General features: G+C 51.0%; 10 protein-coding genes across 10 annotated transcripts; 4 read left to right on the top strand and 6 right to left on the bottom strand.

Annotated features, from left to right (window-relative positions):
- Positions 1-621: 621 nt before the first annotated feature.
- VTN49DRAFT_7300 (uncharacterized protein) lies at positions 622-1942 on the top strand (the record flags this gene model as incomplete). Its single annotated transcript, XM_069415555.1, has 3 exons — positions 622-823; positions 878-1006; positions 1068-1942. 3 exons carry the CDS (start codon positions 622-624, stop codon positions 1940-1942), a joined length of 1206 nt encoding a protein of 401 aa, XP_069272494.1.
- A 306-nt stretch (positions 1943-2248) lies between these two features.
- On the top strand, positions 2249-3331 carry VTN49DRAFT_7301 (uncharacterized protein; the record flags this gene model as incomplete). Its single annotated transcript, XM_069415556.1, has 4 exons — positions 2249-2293; positions 2370-2421; positions 2481-3201; positions 3262-3331. 4 exons carry the CDS (start codon positions 2249-2251, stop codon positions 3329-3331), a joined length of 888 nt encoding a protein of 295 aa, XP_069272495.1.
- A 227-nt stretch (positions 3332-3558) lies between these two features.
- On the bottom strand, positions 3559-4860 carry VTN49DRAFT_7302 (uncharacterized protein; the record flags this gene model as incomplete). The annotated part of the gene is made up of 6 exons (XM_069415557.1): positions 3559-3645; positions 3720-3830; positions 3902-4082; positions 4303-4309; positions 4378-4393; positions 4813-4860. 6 exons carry the CDS (start codon positions 4858-4860, stop codon positions 3559-3561), a joined length of 450 nt encoding a protein of 149 aa, XP_069272496.1.
- A 518-nt stretch (positions 4861-5378) lies between these two features.
- Positions 5379-7348, bottom strand: VTN49DRAFT_7303 (uncharacterized protein; the record flags this gene model as incomplete). Its single annotated transcript, XM_069415558.1, has 8 exons — positions 5379-5803; positions 5857-6240; positions 6288-6426; positions 6475-6580; positions 6627-6883; positions 6931-7040; positions 7095-7185; positions 7244-7348. 8 exons carry the CDS (start codon positions 7346-7348, stop codon positions 5379-5381), a joined length of 1617 nt encoding a protein of 538 aa, XP_069272497.1.
- A 656-nt stretch (positions 7349-8004) lies between these two features.
- On the bottom strand, positions 8005-8704 carry VTN49DRAFT_7304 (uncharacterized protein; the record flags this gene model as incomplete). Its single annotated transcript, XM_069415559.1, has 3 exons — positions 8005-8208; positions 8258-8524; positions 8687-8704. The coding sequence occupies 3 exons, from the start codon at positions 8702-8704 to the stop codon at positions 8005-8007; spliced, it is 489 nt and encodes a 162-aa protein (XP_069272498.1).
- A 726-nt stretch (positions 8705-9430) lies between these two features.
- On the top strand, positions 9431-11669 carry VTN49DRAFT_7305 (uncharacterized protein; the record flags this gene model as incomplete). The annotated part of the gene is made up of 6 exons (XM_069415560.1): positions 9431-9893; positions 9944-9990; positions 10043-10384; positions 10432-10723; positions 10772-11547; positions 11595-11669. 6 exons carry the CDS (start codon positions 9431-9433, stop codon positions 11667-11669), a joined length of 1995 nt encoding a protein of 664 aa, XP_069272499.1.
- Positions 11670-11926: 257 nt separating this feature from the next.
- On the top strand, positions 11927-13275 carry VTN49DRAFT_7306 (uncharacterized protein; the record flags this gene model as incomplete). Its single annotated transcript, XM_069415561.1, has 3 exons — positions 11927-12037; positions 12114-12239; positions 12301-13275. The coding sequence occupies 3 exons, from the start codon at positions 11927-11929 to the stop codon at positions 13273-13275; spliced, it is 1212 nt and encodes a 403-aa protein (XP_069272500.1).
- A 117-nt stretch (positions 13276-13392) lies between these two features.
- VTN49DRAFT_7307 (uncharacterized protein) lies at positions 13393-14003 on the bottom strand (the record flags this gene model as incomplete). The annotated part of the gene is made up of 3 exons (XM_069415562.1): positions 13393-13459; positions 13528-13658; positions 13737-14003. The coding sequence occupies 3 exons, from the start codon at positions 14001-14003 to the stop codon at positions 13393-13395; spliced, it is 465 nt and encodes a 154-aa protein (XP_069272501.1).
- Positions 14004-14338: 335 nt separating this feature from the next.
- Positions 14339-16886, bottom strand: VTN49DRAFT_7308 (uncharacterized protein; the record flags this gene model as incomplete). Its single annotated transcript, XM_069415563.1, has 2 exons — positions 14339-16270; positions 16320-16886. 2 exons carry the CDS (start codon positions 16884-16886, stop codon positions 14339-14341), a joined length of 2499 nt encoding a protein of 832 aa, XP_069272502.1.
- Positions 16887-17634: 748 nt separating this feature from the next.
- Positions 17635-18910, bottom strand: VTN49DRAFT_7309 (uncharacterized protein; the record flags this gene model as incomplete). Its single annotated transcript, XM_069415564.1, has 8 exons — positions 17635-17680; positions 17730-17771; positions 17835-17962; positions 18021-18332; positions 18395-18539; positions 18587-18610; positions 18683-18692; positions 18754-18910. The coding sequence occupies 8 exons, from the start codon at positions 18908-18910 to the stop codon at positions 17635-17637; spliced, it is 864 nt and encodes a 287-aa protein (XP_069272503.1).
- Between the last annotated feature and the right edge of the window lie 2184 nt (positions 18911-21094).

The raw sequence follows: 21094 nt of genomic DNA on the forward strand, positions 1-21094 counted from the left end.
TTAACACTTAGTGTAAACTCTAGTTCGGAAAAAATAATTCTTCCGAATACAAGAGAATTACAGAAAGTTTCGGTTGGAAGGGTGACTTTTGTCCTCAGGCCCTCCTGCAGAGGTGTTGTGTCAGCAACACCCTAGTCCCGTTAGGGACTAGCGCAGGAGGCCTGAGGCACTGAGGCTACTGATGTCCGTTCCGTACTTTATACAGATCGGACCAATGGTATGTAATTATCGGCGGACGATATGGTTTTCTGCATTGGTGGGAAAATCACGTGAGAGCACGTCCGACTAATCACAGTGCGTGATCTGCAGGCGGTGAAAGCATCAACATGGCTGAAGCATAGCTCTGCATGAGCCCGCTGACCATCCGCCAGGAACGTGCAGGCGTTGAGACCAGAAACTTCCCCGGATCTCGATTTGCAACGCCATGGCCAGTGTCTGAATCTGATCAGCCGGAAAACAATCCCGCATGAATTGGCAATCTACACGTCGAGAATTTTCGACCATCAAAACCCTATGTCCCTTGCATTCTCGGAGCCGTACCCGTAATCAGTGCTACTACTTAGGATAAAGTATTTTCATGAACAGCTGTCAATCAAACACTGGGCGTCTTTTTCATTGAATATGGCTGATCAGGTTGATCAAATACCTGCGAATGAGGACACGGAACAGTCGGTATACGCGGATGCTCCGGAGAAGTCCAGCGAATCCGATGAGAAACGGGAGGCCATTCAACAAGCATGTCAACAACGCGATGTGGGGGCCTTGGTTCAATTAGCTACCTCTTCCGGTGGCTTGTTGGATGATGAACTTCGTCGGTCGGCATGTATGTCAAGTCCTGAATAACATCGTTGATGATTCATGCTCATCTCTGCCACAGGGCCCATTCTGCTGGGAAATGTAGAGACATCAGACGAGACGGACGGGTCTTGGAAAAAGCTTCCTCGACATCGTGACGAGGCTCAGGTTGAGTTAGATGTCGACCGGGCCTTCGTCTATTATCCGTACTGTTAGTACACACATGATCTGGTGATGCCTATGGGACTCTGACCATATATTGTTGTCACCAGGCGAACCGGCGGAGTTGGAGATGCGCAAAAAAGAGCTGTCCGATCTTATTATTGAGACCCTTCGACGGTACCCGATGCTGTCGTACTTCCAAGGATACCATGACATTGCACAGGTCTTTCTGCTGGTCTTAGGCCAGCAGCTGGCGCGCGAGGCTCTGGCGCGCGTATCTCTATTGCGGGTCCGAGACTACATGCTTCCGTCACTGTCACCAGCTGTCAGGCACCTGCAGTTGATCCCCGCCATTTTAGAACGAGCCGATCCAAAATTGCGTCGGCATCTATCGGGGACCCAGCCATTTTTCGCCTTGGCCGCAACACTAACGCTGTATGCACATGACATTCAGGAGTACGGCGACATTGCTCGCCTCTACGATTTTCTTCTAGCGCACGAGCCCGTGGTGGCCATCTACCTTTTTGCAGCAATTATTCTCCGTCGAAAAAACGAGCTGCTGAAAATCCCAGTGAATGAACCGGAGATGCTGCATTTTACCCTATCCAAACTGCCTCAGCCTCTCGACTTGGAGGGAATGGTTGAATCTGCGCTTGATTTGTATAATAGCTACCCGCCGGAATCTTTGCCGTTCCGTGCATGGGCGCGGATATCGCGGTACAGTGTCCTCAAAACAGCACGCGACTGTGCACGGAATTCTACTCTTCAAGAGGCCAAACAATTGTTTGACTTGCAGCACAGACAGCTGCAGCGCGAAGAATTCCGGAAGAAGACCGGTGACTTGATCTGGCGGTACCGCCGGCCAGTGGGTGGTATCGCATTGGCAGTATTCGTTGCCCTGGTGTCGATATACCTGCGCCGCAGCGGTTTGGATATGACCATGTGGGCGTACCTTAGACGGCTGCGTGTTGGACTATTCGGGTAGCAGGGTTTTGAATAGCCATATTTGGTTATTAATGGAACTTTTAACGAGTTGAAATGTTTAAATTCTGCTCCCAACTGGGGGGCGTGTAAGAAGCAACTGGCATAAAGGCTTCTGAATATCTGCTATACCGGATATGGAAGGTATCGACTCCGGATTACGTGGTGCTCGTTCCCTTGGTTGGAGCCAGATCGAGAATGACGCCGAACCGGACACCTGGTCTTTCGTAACCACCAACAAAACACGACTCTTATCTTACAGAATCAGAGGACCAAACCAGCGAGAGCCGAGCTCCGCTCAACTGGCAACATGTCGAATCGCGGCTACGATGTTGTCGTAGACGTGGACGCAGAGGTAAACACACCATACAATGGCTCTCAAAGCAGGCAACGCGACACAATAGTACTGACGTGATATTGCTCGCGGATAGGGAGATCTCGGCCATACGGACCTCCAAGAGGACCTCGAGTTTCACCCGTCGAGTATGCTACTCTTCGACAGGCGATTCGTACTTTCTCAAATATGACTGACAGACAAACAGACTTTGAGAATGACCCTCGGAGCGCCAAAATCCAATCCGACTCAACACCCTTCCTGAGCGGTCACGATGGCGGCGGTGGTGGAGGTAGCAGCCATCGTGGAGGCGGAGGTGGCGGGTTCACCAAGCACCGACTATGGACACTACAATACTACAGCCAATTCTTTGACGTGGACACAAACGAGGTCGTGCGGCGGTGCGTCGCGGCCCTCTACCCACGAAGCAACTTCCTCGACGTCCTAGACGGCAATCCGGACCTGTACGGGCCGTTCTGGATCGCGACCACGGTTGTGGTCATCCTGTTCCTCACGGGTACGGTCTCGCAGTATCTGGCACGCCGCGACGAGAAGCACTTTGAATATGATTTTCGGTTGCTCTCTGGCGCGGCTGGCTTGGTGTATGGCTACACGGGCGTGATTCCGATTGCGCTGTGGGCGGCGCTGCGGTGGTTCGGCAGCACCGGCGCAGATTTGATTGAGTGCTGGGCGCTCTACGGGTACGCGAATCTGGTCTGGATCGCAGTCGCGCTGGTCAGCTGGAGCCCTCTCACGTTGTTGAACTGGATTCTTGTGGGTGTTGGCTTCGCTTGGACGGTTTTTTTCCTGTTGCGGAACTTGTATCCTGTGCTCAGCGCGACGGATGCCAAGGCGAGCAGGATTCTTTTGATTCTTGTGATTGTTCTGCACGCTGGGTTGGCGATTGCGATTAAGATCCTCTTCTTTGCGTAAGTTTGCTCACATTTTGAGATATGGACCATGAATTGCTGACGTTGTATTTTCTCTAGGCACGGGAGTCCAGTGAAGAAGAAACACAAGGACGACGATGATGACGATGATGACAAGAGGATAATCTAATCCTTGGACATGGGAGGTTCATCTTTGAACTCGGTTTTATTTCTCGATACTGTACGAGTATTTGATGTATCAGTATGCGATCATAGATTATAGCATCTACTCTTTATGATTCTACAAAATTGGAACGAGTTCTCGATCGATATTTTTCATTTGTCTAGTATCGACCACAAATAAATGCAAAGCAGACCGCCGGCAACACCTCTCCAAACCCATCGAATACATTTCGTTTACTTGAGCTTCTTCTTGGGGCGGAGCTGGTTGCTGTGGCCGCACTTGCGCTTGCGGCAGTTGGTCGCACGCGGGGGAAGGCGGGCCTGAAAAAAAGGTCAGTAAAAAAAAAAAAAAAAAAAAAAATAGAAACCAGTATATGGAGCAAAATGAAACATACGTAGCACTTGCGGCAGACGTTCTTCTCGCAGTTGTAGCGAGAGGCCAGAGCCTTCAGAGAAGGCTCAATGATACCACCACGCAGACGGAGGACCAGGTGGAGGGTGGACTCCTGTTAAATTCCCCGATTATCAATCAGCGAAAAACATCCCCTCGCTGATAGAGAAGAGGTGGTTGACGCACCTTTTGGATGTTGTAGTCGCTCAGAGTGCGACCATCCTCAAGCTGCTTGCCGGCGAAGATCAGACGCTGCTGGTCCGGCGGAATACCCTCCTTGTCCTGGATCTTGGCCTTGACGTTGTCGATGGTGTCGCTCGACTCAACGTCGAGGGTAATGGTTTTACCCGTGAGCGTCTTGACGAAGCTGTAAATCCAGGCGTATCAGCATGTGTCCATTCATCCGTCCATCATAGCGCTGGTCGATCCGCTCAAGTCGGATATTCCGCGATTCCTCCAGACTTAATCGCATCCTTCGACTTGACTCGCAGTCTTGTTGAAAGGAACCGGAAATCGTGATGAAAATCGACGGAAATCCGAAAACCTCGAACGGCTCGACTGGCGCTTCGGGAACTCGGGAAACCTACATCTGCACTGTTTCATCAATCTAATGTTAGCATCCTCTCTCGTTAGAATACATTTTATGCCGCATAATGACTTACTCTTTGCGGCGTTCGTCTATCGCTGATTCCTCTGTCAGTCTGGTTGTCTGCACAAAGGGTTGCAAAGTCGATAGTCGGGTCAGTCGCTTAGCGAAGTGGGCCCATTCGGGTTAGCCTAGCCCTAAGCCCTATAATCAAACCGGATCTGGTATATCAGGTAATCTCGTATCGCTCGACTCGCTCGTAACCTAAGCCCTCAAGAATGCCCAGTCTACGACGGTTCTTCAGGAACCAGCAGATCTAATGCTAATACGTAATCGTTAAAAACTTCCTCACAACTCAACTCTGTTGTCATGGTCAAGGCCCCAGAGGGGACTATATGCCAAATGAGAAAGGATTGGACACCGACTTTGAGATCGACATCGATCCAAGGCATCCAAGCGCGATTCTAATCGATTATCTCGCGGTGCCGTGGAAATGAACTGTGTCACCTACAGAAAACAACGAATGGATATTGCAGTCATGGGAATCGAGCAAATCCATTTAGTGTTTATCGAGCAATAGTAATGATCGTTACCCCCCAAAACATTCTCATTGTTCCATAACCTCTGGAGAGGGTTCTTTGGTTGACTTTGATGTTGCTATAACATATCCTGACAGGTCATACATTAAAGAAAGGGAACGACGCTGGATTGAGGAAGAAACTGAGATCGTCAAATTTTTGGGTCAATGCCGGTAGGCTTCAGGCGTAAGGTTTCTCCTTTTCCCTCCCTGTCTAACAAATTTAACAGGAAGACGATCAAAGAATTGACCTGAGCCAAATACGAAATATTATTGATAGCGTACAGCCATTCCTGACCAACAGTCCCTTAGAGCTGTCAGTTGTTGTTCGCTACGGTCAGTATCTCAAGGTACCACAGTCCCAAGAGGATGGTCAAGTGCCCATAAGGACTCTTCATCTCCTGGAGGAGCTTTGTCAACGCAGGGAGAGCCAGGAAGGCGCAGTACGAATATGTCCTTGAATCGACCAGAATGAATGTGATGAACTCGTTGGCATAGGATCATTTTTCTGGTTCGAGCACCGTCTCCTCACCCACTTCTTCCTCTGATGAACTCTCCTCAACAAGTCCATGGTAGACAGCCCGTCGCCAGTCCTCCTGCCAATCCTGGAGTTTGACTTCCACCTGCACCACTGCCCTTACCAGCGAGCGTAGCGATATCCCGCATATCTCTGCTGCCGCCTCGTAGAACTTGCGGCCGGTTTCGGGCAGTTCCACTTCAGATTGGTATTGTTGATAGGATGTTCCTGGTTGCAGATGCTCCCGGCGATCCTTCTTCTTGACTGGCTTCACGGGCCGGAGTGAATTGATGACGGATGCTAGTATCTCGTTTGTATCATCTCCCGCGCCTCTTGGGTCTGCGGCCGAAGACGCAGCTGATGCCTCCGGCCGAGTCCAGCGGAACATCTCAGCTATTGGATTCGGGGCTGTTCGTGGTCAGTCAATGGCCTCGTGTCGGAATTGATGGGTCGAATCTCACATTTGCTGGTGTCAATCCAACGAGTTTCGTACCAATCCATATAGTCATCTAATTGCTCCGGGGTGAGGTCGAAAACATCGTCTTCCTCCAGCAAGATGTGCCTTCCCTTCGCGATCTTGCCTTCTGACTTTCTTCTCGAAAATTCGTCCCGTACCTCACTCCATCGCTTCCAATCTAGAGACTGAGCAGCCGGCTCACTAGGAGATGATGGGAATCTGGTTATATTATCAAATGGGAGGACAAGTTTGGTGGCCACGACCAGTTGAGCCATCAATCGCAACTCCGGAAACCCCAGATTTCGGAGAGTTGCTTTTGAAGAGAGCGGAAAATCATATGCAAACCTCAACATCTGGTTGAGTTTCCTCACCACGGTATAGACTTCCACTGTCGGGCATTAGCAGATGATACGCGGACGATGGCTGTTGACTTACAAGGCAGAGAAAGCTGCCTGATGTACTCAACGAGAAGCAGAGGAGCATTCAATGGTGGAAATTCGGTCCCGTATGCACCGTGGTACATGATGATCAGATGGTTTACCACTTCATGAAGACGCTCATTGGTGAGCAGATACTGGAAGAAGTCAGCTGAGATCAGCCGCTCGTCGGGCAGAGTTCATACCGGCGTGTCGAACTGGCGTAGGTACTCCTGTGGAAGTCGGTCTTTTATGTCATTCGGCAATGACCGTACAACCCTGATGTATGGTATATCTCCTCCCATAGCCAGCCTATCTTATCAGCTTATGTTGACCTGTATACAACTGGATATCGTACCTGTAAATATCGCCGACACTTGTCGGTAATCGTAGTAACAAGCAACCCAAGTAGCAGAGCCCCAGCGTTTCAACCAGGCGGGGGGTGCTTGATGCCCGTCGAGGCATAAACTGCTCTCGAGTGTCATCTACTTCCCCTTCAGTGTCCGATGCAGCTTGAGAGCTGGACGCTTGAGCATCATCTTCACCCTCGGGCAGTTCGTCGAGTTTTTTGACCAGCGAACGAAGACGTAGTGCCCACAGATCCCTCACCACCACCTGAACGAAATCAGTACGTCCGCCTCTCAGCAAGGACAAACACAAACCTCGAGATCCGCAGGATATCCTTTTCCATGTACGAGAGCATGGCACTGCATCCACAATACATATTGATATGCATGGACAAAAAGTCGGAAGGCCTCCTTGCCACGAAACGCTGCAAAGAAAAGGTTAGCTTCAATTTCCAAACGGTGACTGTGCTAGCACCAACTCTTTTGAATCTTTTCCGTGGGTGCGCGTTTCACACGGCTGATTCTTCCGAGCTTGCCAAAATCCTCTGGGTCTTCTTCAATTTGTCGCCCCTGCACATCACGGTCAGCTTGCGCGTTCCGACTCCGACGCGAGCCCCTTGACCCATACCTCTTGCTGATGGCCGCGTCTGCAAAACCAGATTCCGCTATCCAGATAGTAGCGGGTCTCTCGACAGCCTTCCTGGCCGCATGGACCGCGAGTGATGTACTCCATCCTGGGCAATCCAGGTCATGTTGCACGCTGGCGATCGCAATATTGCCCTGTTTGGAATGGCTAGTATTACATGACACTCTGTCCTCGAAAGCACTATCCTAAAACTTGTATAGTAGGATTAGGAATGGCCCTTTTTTGACATTTCTCGCTCTGTATATTCTTCAAGTCGTTGAGGAAGCTTTTATGTAGGTCACGTGCAGATATTATCTATCCATGTACGGAGTAGATGCCTGAAAAATCCGTCAATAACCGCCCACGAAGATATCATCTTGCAGAGTCCCAGCCTGATGGAAACCATATCCCAGTCTGCCGGTAACTCGGAATGCATTCATTGTTTATTTTTGCCGTTGCGAGACTGCTAGGAAAACATTGGAAAACCTTAGACTACGCCTGAATGGAATGGATCTATCATGTCTGGTCGTAATCCCACGTCAAATTCCCAAGTATCTGACATGGCGTCGTCTCTTTTGATCGTCACAAAAGCAATTCATGGATGGGTCTTCCCCAATCTTCAAGAATGCAAATGGACCGCTACAGCACGCAAACAGGAGAAAACATTGTCGTGTGACCCGCGACCCGGAGTAAAATTGACATATATATGGGAAAGGTCCCATGACAGCCGGGGCCAAAGAGGACAAGGCCGTCCTGCACTTCATTTAACGGCCACCCGCAGCCTCCTTGACATCAACCGCGACCTCCTCACCCATGGCAGACATGACGGTCACGTTGACATCCTTCTCCTCCTCCTTGAACATCTTCGTAATGCGCTCACCAACTTCACCCTCCGGCAACTTGACGTCGTCCTTCGTGTTGCCGCTGTCGTCCATCAGAGAAAGGAAACCGTCGTCGGTCACATCCAGCTGTCCACGGTTAGTTAAAACAACCCAAGGCATTTGGTTCGGTACTAACCAGCTGGTATTCCTTCCGGGTGACATTGGGCACATCCATGTTGTGGGTGGAAGGAGACAGTTCCTCCAGTTTCTTGCCGGTGAAAATGTCGAGGGCAACAAGGTGGACCTTGGCACCACCGTGCTTGCCGGTCTTAGAGGTCGACATTTCGACGATCTTGCAAGGACGGCCCTTAATCACGACGTAACCTCCCTTGCGCAGAGCCGAGCACTGCATGGGGTAGGTCGCCGAGGCACCGGCATCGGCGCTCTCAAAGGTATGCTCATGCTATTGACAACACACAGCGAGTCAACATCTCTGACGATACTCGAGTAGGCACACAAAACACGTGCTAGAAACGGATGCACAATGCAAAAGATTGCATGGGCACCCATTGCGGAAATGCAAAGCGGGGTATCCTGTCGGAACGCCGCCAGAGATTGGACTCACCTGCGCGTCGTCGGCCATGATGTCTGGTTGAAGGGACTCCTAAACGATGAAGACGGGTGATGACACAAAGGAAATTGGCCGAATAAAGGTCGTCTGGGAGGAGGAGCAAAAGTTGAGAGGAGATGGGGGGTATTGAAAAAGCAGAGAATCTGCGAAGCAGTTTTTCAGGGCGCCATTCCGTTTTAGGAATCCCTAGTGGCGGGGTCCTTCATTGGCGAATCAGATCGTTGTGCGGTGCATCTTTAGTGCTTATCGCTTGCCGGAACCAGGGGTGTCCCGCAGTTCAATTTTGAACTCCAAAGCAACACGTCCAAGCGCGGCATTACTAAGGACGCGATGTGGCTGGAGCTCGAGGAGTAAGGCTGTTCAAAAAGCAGGCGACGAGATCTGTGGCGTAGGTGTTGAGCAGGAGAGAGTTTGTGGGCAGCAGCATGTCGTTACGCCGGATTACCAGGAAAGGTACATATTGGTATCAGAATATAAGCAATTGTGTAATTAAACACGTAATTCCAATACATTTGGGGCCTGAGGCCACCTCGCTCTCTAAGCTGGAAGCTGAGCTCCTACCAAGGGAAGATGCTAGGCTAGGTCCGGCTGTATTAGATGAAGACGGACACATCGCAGCAACCCAAGACGTCGTAGCGAGCCTGTGTCTCTGTCTCCCCTCCGCAATTGTTGGATTCCGGGCTGCGATCGCTTCCTCCCTCCATGCTGTGACAAGCAGACGTGTCCGTTGCCGCGAGGATGTGGCTTGACCGTCTGTCGGGTCACTCGTCTCCCGCAGGAACGCCGCCGCCGCCGAACAGTCGATCCTTTTCACCTGCGCGGAGACCGGGGCGTCTTCCTAGAACCCAGAGCCTCCGTTCATCTCTCCATCCGCGCTCATCGTCGACATCCCTGTTACTAACTCCGGACGATTCGACAACATCACTACCGGGAACGGCGCGATCATCACCCAATGGCAGTGCTTCGAGACCGGCGCAGTCGCGACAACAGCGGATCGAAGTCAACGATCCACTAGAAGTCCTGAACAGCATCATTGGGAAGAAAGCATCGGAGAAACCGGTCGAAACAACGTCCGAGAAACCGTCGCAGCTGGTCGAGTCGATCGACTTTGGAGGTCTCTCTCTAGAGCAGTTTGCCCTCCAAGGCACGGAAACTGGTGGCATTGTTCGCAGCGACGATGGTGCGCAAGCCATCCAGCAATGTACGTCTACCTCTAGCCCTCAAAATGGCATCGTCTAATGTCGAGCGTAGTTGAGTGTGAACAGGACAAATACCAGGAACTACACAACGCGATTGCAGTATGTTGAGGTATCTTAAATATCCAATCCGGATGCATGCTGATCTACCTAGGACTGTGATGAGGTGCTGAAGTCTGTCGAGTCTTACCTCAACGACTTTCAGAATGAGCTGGGGGCAGTCTCCGCTGAAATCGAGTCGCTACAAGCACGGTCAATACAGCTGAATGCGAAGTTGGAGAATCGTCGCAATGTAGAACGGCTTTTGGGACCGGCTGTGGAGGAGATCAGCATCTCTCCCAAAGCAGTCCGGGCGATTGTAGACGGTCCCATCGACGAGAACTGGGTCAAGGCGTTGAACGAAGTTGAGGCTCGTTCCGCCAGCATTGAGAGATCATCAGCGTCAGTCAAGGCATTGGAAGATCTCCGACCGTTACTCGCGGATTTGAAAACAAAGGTAAAGTTTCTGTCCATCTTTTATTCAGCGGCGCTGACCCTGCGCAGGCGGTTGTTCGAATCCGTGATTATCTTGTATCCCAGATCAAGGCGCTGCGGTCGCCAAACATCAACGCACAGATCATTCAACAGCAGAAGTTTCTCAAGTACAGAGATCTGTATAGCTATCTACATCGGGCACATCCGACTCTCACAGAGGAGATCACACAAGCTTATGTCAATACGATGAGATGGTATTATATATCAAACTTTACACGGTATAGTCAAGCGCTGGGGAAGCTTCGGCTCCATCCATCTGACCCGAACAACGTGTTGGGAGGAGACGCATCGCAAAAAAATGGTAGGTTTGTTCCGAGCTTTGATTTGGCGCGCTGTGCTGAGTGTATAGCCCACGCGAGCGCAGGCCGTGGTTTCTCTGCGTTCGATCCGTTCACGCTCGGAAGAAGGATTGACATTTTGAAGACGACGAATCACATGGCGATGGGTGCGCACGTCGCAGAAGAGGATAAATCTGTGCACGGGTTCGAAGTGCCATTCCGGCATTTCAACCTGGCGTTGATCGACAATGTATCTGCAGAGTATTCGTTCATGGCAGAGATGTTTTCGGTCAAATCGTTCCAGCAGATCTCACGGCGGGCCCTGGAAATCTTTGAGCCAGTGTTTACTTTGGGTCAGAACATGACCAAGTCGTTGATTGAAAACACGACCGATTGTCTGGGAGTGCTGCTCTGCGTGCGACTGAACCAACAAGCCGCGTTTGAGCTGCAGCGACGTAAGATCCCGGTCGCCGACTCATATATTAACGGGATCAACATGCACCTGTGGCCGCGGTTCCAGCAGATCATGGATCTGCATTGCGAATCGCTCAAGAAGGTCGCGGCCGCAGCGTCTCGCAGTAGCATGTCGACGCTGTCGCTGACCAGCGACGACGCGACGCAGTCTTCGGCGCCGCACTTCCTTACCCAGCGCTTCGGGCAGTTGGTCCATGGTATTTTGGCCCTAAGCAACGAGGCGGGTGATGACGAGCCGGTCTCGAACAGTCTGGGCCGCTTAACGGCGGAGTTCGACTCGCTCCTGGCCAAACTGAGTCGGGGATTGGGAGATCCAAAACGGCGCGAGCGATTCTTGTATAACAACTACTCATTGATTCTGACAATTATCAGCGTAAGCACGCCGGCTGTGACGGAAATGGATTGTGCTAATCAAGGCAGGACACGAACGGGAAGCTCGCAACGGAACAGAAAGAGCACTTCAACGAGATGCTGGCGAGTGTCATGCGACGGTGATCATCTAGCGTTGATCTTTCCATGGGCACGTAGATTTCATGCCTTGGGAGTCATTTTTTTGTCATAGATTAGAGTAATGAAGCCAATGTACTCCCGTGCGAGCATGCCGATGTTCTCCGATTGTGTACTCCGTAGCCTCCAATCCGTGAACATGGAGTCCAATTTTCCAACTTCTTCAAAAATACATGCTGAACTCTTCTTAATTAATTGCATTAATCCACTGTGAATGAGAATTGTCCGGAAGGAATCACACTGCGATGTTGTTGCGACAATCCGTGTCTAGCAGCGCACGGCGATGCATCATCCGGCATGATTGCCGAAGAAGCTTCGCCAGCACCGCCGCACGACATGCCGACTTCACACACGCCGTATGTGAACCCTCCCACGTCCATTTCTCGAAATTGCCCACGAACCTGCTAATGCTAAGACACCGTTTTCCTCCAGGTGATCGGTGCCGGCGTTGTCGGTCTCGCAATTGCGCGACAATTGGCCGCTCGCGAAGGGACGAGCACTATCCTCCTGGAACGACACGGAGCTGTTGGAACCGAGACGAGCAGTCGGAATTCAGAGGTACGAGGATTTCTTCTTCTTCTTCATCTAGCAGAGCTAAAAGCTAAAGCGGGTTTTCTAGGTTATTCACGCAGGAATTTACTATCCCCCCCAATCGCTTAAAACCCGCCTCTGTATCCGCGGGAACCGACTTCTGTACTCCTTCTGCGCGGCCCGCGACATCCCGCACCGAAACACTAAGAAGTGGATTGTAGCGCAAGATGAACGAGAGTGGGAGGCGTCTCTGCGACTGCACGAGCACGCAACGTCGCTCGGCGTGCCGACGCGGATCGTAGGACGTGAGGAGGCCCAACGCAGGGAACCAGATATCCAGGCACGAGCTGGCATTGTCGAGTCCGAATGGACGGGGATTGTCGATAGCCATGCGCTGATGACAGTTCTACTGGGTGATTTCGAGAACAACGGCGGGGACGTCGCGCTGGGGACGGCAGTGACAAGGATCGAGCGGGATGGATCATCGTACCGCATCTACGCCTCTTCAGACGGCGGCCAGACGGAGGATTCCATCACGGCGGAGACCGTGATCAATAGCGCCGGACTGTATGCCTGCCAGATCCAGAATATGCTACTGCCACCATCTCGGCATCGAAAGCCGTACTACGCAAAGGGAACGTACTTCTCCTACGGCGCATCCCGGCCGGGGCCGATCAATACGCTGGTCTATCCAGCTCCCGGTGCTGTCCATGGCGGGCTCGGTACACATCTTACCCTCGACATGGCCAATCGCATCCGCTTCGGCCCAGACGTGGAATGGGTCCATGACGCGAACGATCTGGCACCAAACCCGTCCCGGCTCCCTGAGGCGCTGGAGCAGATCCGGCGATATCTACCAGGGATAGATCCGTCGGCTGTATCGCTGGACTATTGCGGTATCCGGCCCAAGCTGAATCCGGCGGAGCATCGCGAGTTTCAGGACTTTGTGATCCAGAAGGAGGATGGGTTCGATGGGTTTGTCAATCTACTGGGGATCGAGAGTCCGGGGCTAACGAGCTCGTTGGCCATTGCTGAGGAGGTGGAGAGGCTGTTATATCACTAGACAGACGTGTCCATCTACCAAGAAGCCCTCTTGTAACGGTAGAATATTCGTAGAAATACAAACCCGGCGTCCATAAACGGCAACGACTTTCCCCGAGCGCGATGCCTTTTTCGTCCGTCAATTGATGAAATTGATACAAAAGAAATGCAAAATCAGACTCCCGAAAATATAATCCGCAAACGCCCTACACCAATGTCAGCCCCGCAATCATTCCCCTTGGAAGAAAAAGAAAGGCCACCGTCGAAGACCAACCTCTCATGCACCGTTGCACTCTGATCACTAGATCCCGAACCAGCACCCTGACTAGTCTGCATCCTCAAACTTGCTGTGAGAACAAACTGACCGACTGCAGCACAGAACCCGCTCAGAAACGCATTAAACGGCTAAACAACACCAACCACCCCCAATTAGTAAACAATCAAAAGAAACCGCGAGAAGGGGATGGGAAAGTAGGAGCATACAAAGTTCCCCGCCAAAACGCAGTACAAAAACTGTATCCCACCAACAATTACCAGAAAGACCATAAATGCGTCAAGAAGAAATGTTCGTTGAGGTGTTTCTGCAAGGTATCGTCGCCAGATATGCTGGATGATTTCGCGAACGGAAGCGCGGGAGGAGAGTGTTGGCGGTGGTGTAGTTGTTGTTGTTGTTGCTGTTGCTGCGGGAGGAGAGGTACGGCTGGCGGGACCTGGCCCGGCTTGGGCCGCTTGTTGCCGTTTGGTGACCATTGTATCGGCTCTGATGGAGGAGTCGTGTTGGGATGGAATAGAGAGCTTGGTCGTTGGACGCTGACGTGAAAGGTGTCCTGAGCAGAGCTCCTCGATTGGGTGGTATTGTTACCGTAAATGAAATTGCTGATACGGCTTAGATGCGGGTAGCTGGGGTTTGGTTGATGGGGTATTGTAAAATTAATACCGTACATATACGTAATCTACGTCATCGTAACGACCGAATGCGGCTTGATGAGCTAATTATCTTGTCCAAAGAGGTCAAGAGCTTCATTCGAATCATCCTGGAAGCGTCGTTGCTCTCGGTGGTTCATAATCGTACAGTAATAATATTATTAGAATAGCCCAAGAGTGCTGCCGATCATCCCATATCCATCCATATTCCCCCAATCCACCTCGAAATCACGCATCACATTGCCGGTTCGCTCCGATGATAGGCCAGAGGGCATGCCCAAGCTATTTGGCGCCGTATCGGTCGGTGCGGGGTGTCCTGGCTCCGACGCCTGACTTGTAGACGGCGGCGAGAGCGAAATACTTTGGTTTCGTACAGTCTCCGGTGTGATTGGACCGGTCATACCATGCAGCGGCAAGATGTCTTGGAGTAGATCAGGCATAGCCTGGGACAGGTCGAGATCAAATGACATTGCATTGGGTTGTCGTTGCTGCTGCTGCTGCTGCTGCTGCTGCTGCTGCTGTTGTGTCTGCGGCGACTGACTTTCGGATGTCGAATGCTGTCGAGAGGAGCTTGTATTCGACGCGTTGAAGTCCGGTATTGAGACTCCCATCATCAATCTACGGGATGGAGACGTCATCGACAAGGGCGAGGTCTGCGTGTCCGGGGGCGGAATGCTCTGAGAAGACGATGATGATGACTCTCCAGATCCCTCCCGCATCTTCTGCATCCTTCGGACGTCCATCGCCCGCTTCATCAACTTTGACAAGGGCCGGAAGGGAACACCTTTTGTCTGCCAGCCTTGCTTCTCCCAGCTGCGGAAGACAGCATTGACTGCAGCCCATCCCCGATCAACGTCTGGAGATGGTGGGCGCAGACACACCTCTGCCAGAACAAACGCTACTGCTGGCCACGAGTTGTAGGAATTAAACAGCCACCCCCAGCAGGTTGTCTCCTGGTTCGTTTCTAGGAAATGTGAAAACTCTATCATCTCAACAGATGTCCGTAGCATTTGGTCACGCATTTCGTGAGGCATCATCGTCGGCCGCTCATCCTTGATCATCGGGTGGTGCACAATCAACCATAGTTTGGCCACGACCAGCCGGCCCAGGGTCGCAGTTAGCCAGTGCAATGGAATCGACATATCGCAGTGCCTAATGATAAGCGCCTGAAGTTTTTCGTTAAGGTTCTTGACCAGATTCAGCCGTTGCTCCAGCTTGGGAATCACTCGGGTACGGAGAGGTGTGTACATCACACGGCGATACGCAATTACCAATTCACTCCGCATGAGAGAGAATGTCACATCCGTCATTCCTACGCGCTCCGCCGGAGGGTCGGACATCTCCTGTGTGAGGTCTTCGTCGTTCACATTCAAGAATAGCTGAGTATCATAGTCTTCATCGTGGATGATCGGGTCCATTCCGTAATCCTCTGCGGAGCGCACGTCCAGAATGCAAATGTGCCACCACAGCCGACGCCGGATTTCTGTCTCATATGGGCTGAGTCCAAAATTAGTTCCATCCCGGTGAATTCCGAGACTAGTAGCAAAGCGGATCACAACGGGCACCAGCGTCCACACGAAGCGGGAGGCGTCATGTGTACGGATGACGGTCAGAAATAGAACAGCGGCCTGGAGGAGTGTCAGGTTTTGCGAGTGCAGAAAGTTGGCTCTGGCCAGGGCTTGCTCCGTTGCAAATCGGAAGCGGTTGATTGCGCTGTCACGGTCCTCGCCCAGTTCCCGCTGGGCTTGCTCCGGACTCATACTGATGACTGCGCTCAGGTAAATTGCAAAGACAAGAGCTTCGGTGTTCTTGTCCAGTGATTCTACACGCGTCGCAGCTTCCGAGAGGATTCTCCATGCTGTCGGCCGGTGGAGGAGTGACACCAACGGAGCAATATTCTGCTCGTAGATCTTCCACAGAGCGAACGTCTGCGCTGTTGTCGGATGGTAATTACGAAGTGAATGGGCCACGGAGTGGTAGCCAAGGAGAAAGGCATCATGGTTCTGGCTTGCTGGTTTGACAGAGTCTTGCGGCGATGGGTCATCCACTTCATCATCGGAGGATGAGTCCAGCAAATCCCGCAGCTCCTCAATCTGGCCAGTGTTAGTTCAAACGTCCCCGGCACTCTGCATCTCACCTCACCTGATCTCCCAAACCGGCCCAGAATCTGTTACTCACATACCTACTCCTGCTGCCGTCATCGATCACCAGCCGTCCAATCTGCTCGCGGACACTCGTTTCTCCTTGCCAACTGTCACTGTTTGGCCCCTCAGGATCTCGCGATGTTGATGTTGAACCTTGTGGGTGTTGCGATGGGGACGTGCGAGCCGCATCTGGTCGATCTGCCGCTGCGGCAGCCCCAAGACTCTCGACAACACCTTCCAGCCGGCGCAAGCGATCGAGAATGTCACTTTCTGGTGGCCGTCGCGACTTCCGAGGCGCGCGTCTTGTCGGAAAGATGCAGTCGATGCCTGCTTTAACACAGTTCGAGCACGGATGTCTTCTGTTGCAACGCACCTTGCGCCGTCGACAGGTGACGCAGCTCCTGATTTGCAGCTGGGGGTCCGGGTTGGTTACTGGTTGCATCCGCTGTGGGTTGGCAACGTTCTGTGATTGCCGCGCAACGGATTGGCTGGTTGACTGCGATAATTGGGACAAAGTCCCAGCGTGATCCCGCATGTCCTCGAGTACATCGTTGCTGTTTTCCATGATAGGTACACTGGCTTCAAGCTATGCAAAATGGACAGTCTTCGGCTAAAGCTGTGGATGTCCCACGACGTTGCTGAGAACCAATCATGCCGCTGAGCTACCGGTGTGCGGTTAACGAACGACACGTGGTAGAATTCTCAAGAAGGATGTATCGCATCTGGATTTTGCTCTTTTGACGGCTCTCCGATCAGGAGGGACTATGTACGGGGGGAATACAATGAAAGAATTGATCGTCCCGTCTAGTCAGCCCAATCGACGAAGCTTAATCGCTTTGAGTTCAAGGGTGATCAACGCGACCAGTCGAGCCGACGAGTCGATTTCCGCTATGCAAATCACGCAAGATCGAAATTCAAAGTTTTGCCAACTAATATTCCTGTGCTCTAATTGGCCTTCTGAAAATTGATCCATGCACTTTGCGATCGATTTGGTCGATTTGCTGTGCGCGGATCCGTGCCCACCAATCATGTGAATTTTTTCTGGTTCCTGTTGGGGAGTTGCGCCTGGAATTCTCGCAACGTTTCGAGGAGATTTGCAGAAAGAACAAACATCTAGATTCATGACATCACGATCTACCACAATTCACTTCTAGAATCCAAGGATAGCGAACAGCGAGGCTAGAATTTGATGATTTAGTGGCTATGCCGAGATGATCCCTCGTACCCTCTCGAGTGCCGTTAATAATCGAGTCGCTAAATTTTCCCGATGTTGATTTGAGTTCTTCAACGTCAGCACGTCGTAGTAGTTGCTGTCAAGATCTCTGATATTGTTGGGCTTTGGTCAATTTGTCATTGACACTATCTCTTGTTAGCAACGAGGGCTGGTCTCTTTTTATCGACTGCTCACTCGTCTCGGATCCAGAGCTGAGCCTCCTCGTTGAACGTATACCTGGAGATAAACTCATTAGCTCCATCGTACCAGCCGTGAGAGGCATGGAAGGAGTCGGCGCACCCGTTGTATCTTGTTCCGGTAATTGAGTTCTTGCCATATTCATCCGTCAATAGTTTGACAAACGCAAAAGGAATCTTGACGGGTACGCCTTCAAACAGGCTATCACGCAGGGGAAACAGGTCCTCCTCCTGTCGATTTGTCAGATGCTCCATCCCATCCTAATGCTGAAGAAGTAAGCCGAGATACCTGGTATTGATGAGAGTCCTTGCAAATCAGTGCTCCTGTCTCGCCCTTCTCTCGGCGCTTGTCGTCCGGCCGCACGGCAGTAATGTCGATGTACAAGCCACTGGTCTTGTCGATCCATCGGGCATCGATCACGTTATCATAGTCATTGGTAGATGACACATTGTAGTTCGGGTTCACATCCAGCACGTATGTCCGACCGCCCGGGATCCCTGGAAGATCGAAGTGGTGTTCAGTCATATTGTAATACTGAGCTAGGAAATGAATCCCGGGCTCTGTGACTTGAACATCAATATCGGCGTCCCATGGCATAATCTAACCGGAATCATATCAGCTGAGGAGTACAAGGGCGAAAGGGTAGAAATCGTTAGCAGGACCTTCTGATTCCACCACCATCCTAGCAAAGTGCCATGCATGATCCACGTGGCGACCCCCAAGTCTTTCATTGTCACAAGGTACGTTTGGATCAAAGCCCTCAGATAGGGAAGGGACTTCTCTTCCAGCATCTCCTCGGATCCGAAGCTGTCCATGGTCAACCCCAAGTCCCAACAAGGATACTTCCGACCAACCGTCCATCATAATGGTTGTTGAATCTAGTTTCCGACGCCAGTCCCAGTCATTAGTATTGGGGAAATACTCGTATGCAATCGTGTACGGTCTCTTACGATGACTCGTCTGGTGCAATCTATGAGCTTGTCATCTTTCATGTGTACATCCGTTGGTCCGACCAACTTACGAAAGTATTTTGGCCCTGGGCTTCCGCCCTTGTTGCTGGAGATCTTGGCTATGTTTATCCCAGCGCTTCTGAAATCCGGACCGATCTTGGTCGACGGGGACGCGGCTATTCCAGCGCATAGTAGCGTGATGCAGAGTAGTCGCAAGCTTAATCGCATTGCGCCGTTCTCTCGCGATGTTAGTGTAGGTCTAGGCCTGATGTCATTGGCATGGTCCTCGTATTGAAGGTATTGTATCCGCACTTCACAGTCTGCACTAGGTTTCGAAGAAATTAGTTATACTCAGCCGTTGCGGCTAAATGGCGGCTCAATGCACGATGATGCTGCCTTCGAATCATACTGAAGAAGACCCAAATTAAATGCCAATGACGGAGTCTGCCTTGCGGTCATCATTGATTCATCTGCACTTGGCAATTACACAATCTACAATGCTTGCTGAATAAACTGACGATGGTCATTGGTCGCATGTCAAAATCAAGCTTTTTAGGGCTAACCGACTCCGGCCGCTCCTCAAGAGCCGGCTTGCGGGGCCGGAGGCCCCACGTTGGCGGTGCCAGGCCAGCAGGGGTACTCTGTCAAGATCACGATCTCTGCCGCACATTTAATCGGCATGATTGGGTTATTGCTTGGTCTGTTTCAGCATTTGGAGTTACTTGTAGAAATCCTCAAAGAAGTTAGTGAATAGGAGGTCTATAGGGGGATTTCCGTGGGTCATGAATTTCGGAGGTTAAAGTTCCGGCATTTTCTTCCCCGTGCCTACTTTTAGCCTAGCTCAACGATGGCATCCCCAGGCTCCACATCTGGATTCTCAAATTGCGATTATCGTGGAGGTAGGGAAGCTTGAGTTCCCTTTACGTTGCATGTAATTTTTTTCTCCAGCTTCTAGAAGCCATGATTTTGCGGCGCATACTATCAGTGTCACGAAGACGTTGGAGGGAGAACGCATTACCGTGCAAGCACTAAAGACTCACCGCCAGTTTGACATCCTGGGTTCCAGCTATAGGGAGCACTTTGCGTCATGCATTTCTTAGTGCCAACCGTGCAGAATGGTCAATAAACAGGGATCACGAGACTAATGTTCCGACAGTGAGGATAATGTACGAGAACAGGATATTGTTCTCACTCGACTCTATCGGTAGGTAACCAGGTACTGGGCAAAGACACTTTTCAGTTGTTGCTTGATCTGCAAGGTTCCGAACCGTCTGATGGCTCCCTGTTGGCTACAAGATGGTATGCCAAGAGGTTTTTATGTAGGGCAAAGGAGGTTGCATAGACCACCTCTGGAAACTCGGATTGCAAATCTCACCTTCAACCTCGCTCGGGGATGATTTATGCCGAAGGACAACTTCCATTACTTGCCATTATTGGACAGGTGTCCAATTCGTGCAGGAAATCGTGAAATAGGATGCGAATTCCGAATGTGCATACGGCAATGATTGAAACTCGACAGGAGTTACTATGTATAAGTACTGCATTATGGCTTTATTGTAGCCGAAAGATACAACTGCACAAGCCGGGGTTGTCTTCAATCCGCTTAATTAGAGAACAATGTCGATCCGAAGACGTGAGGGAATTGGGCTACCCTGATTTTGCAACATAGCATCGGGGCGATCGCGTTCGGGCCCAATATTGACGCCAGCTACTAGATCTCGACCGTTGGATTAACCCTCAATCAAATTTCTCAAACCTGCTAATTTTTAAACGAGTAAGGTTAAAGTTTAAGATGCAGTTAATCGAATTATGTTCGAACCTCGCAACTCGCGCACAAGAAATGGGTTAGTTAAATCCACTGACGCATCGCGCCTATCCAGTTTATGCTTATATTCTTTACCGGTAACCACATCGTATTGAGCTCCTTAGCTGTGAATTTAGTATTGATGGTTTCCGCGGATAAGCGGCCTTAGAACCACATTGTCAATCCCCTCTGGCCTCGCTATCAAGTCAACCGTGCCAAGATGCCGCTTGTTCTCTCCGAGTCATAATTATCAAAACTGTAGGGGGAATCTCATGGTGGTACCTGCGGCGTCATGAAAAGGCGCGTGGGCAATTTTTTTTTTCGGCCATAGAATATTTTGATCCATTGGAGAAACTGTTCAAGTCGGCCCCCAAGAAGAAAAAAAAAAAAAAAACTAATTTGTACGGAGCGCACGCTCGTAATTTCAAGCAGGTATGTTGGCTCTGGCAGGAAGATTTTCGTATGGATGCCCATTGAACACATGGGTTCTATTGTTGGTACATGGAGCGTTTCCCTTGCATATCCAGAAATATCGATTTCCGGCTCTTCCGATCTCATCTCAGCAATCTCGAGAATGACGATCAGAACCAAGGAAAAAAAAAAAAAAA

Source organism: Thermomyces lanuginosus (assembly GCF_041956635.1).
Source record: "Thermomyces lanuginosus strain ATCC 200065 unplaced genomic scaffold VTN49scaffold_5, whole genome shotgun sequence".
NCBI lineage: Eukaryota > Fungi > Ascomycota > Eurotiomycetes > Eurotiales > Trichocomaceae > Thermomyces > Thermomyces lanuginosus.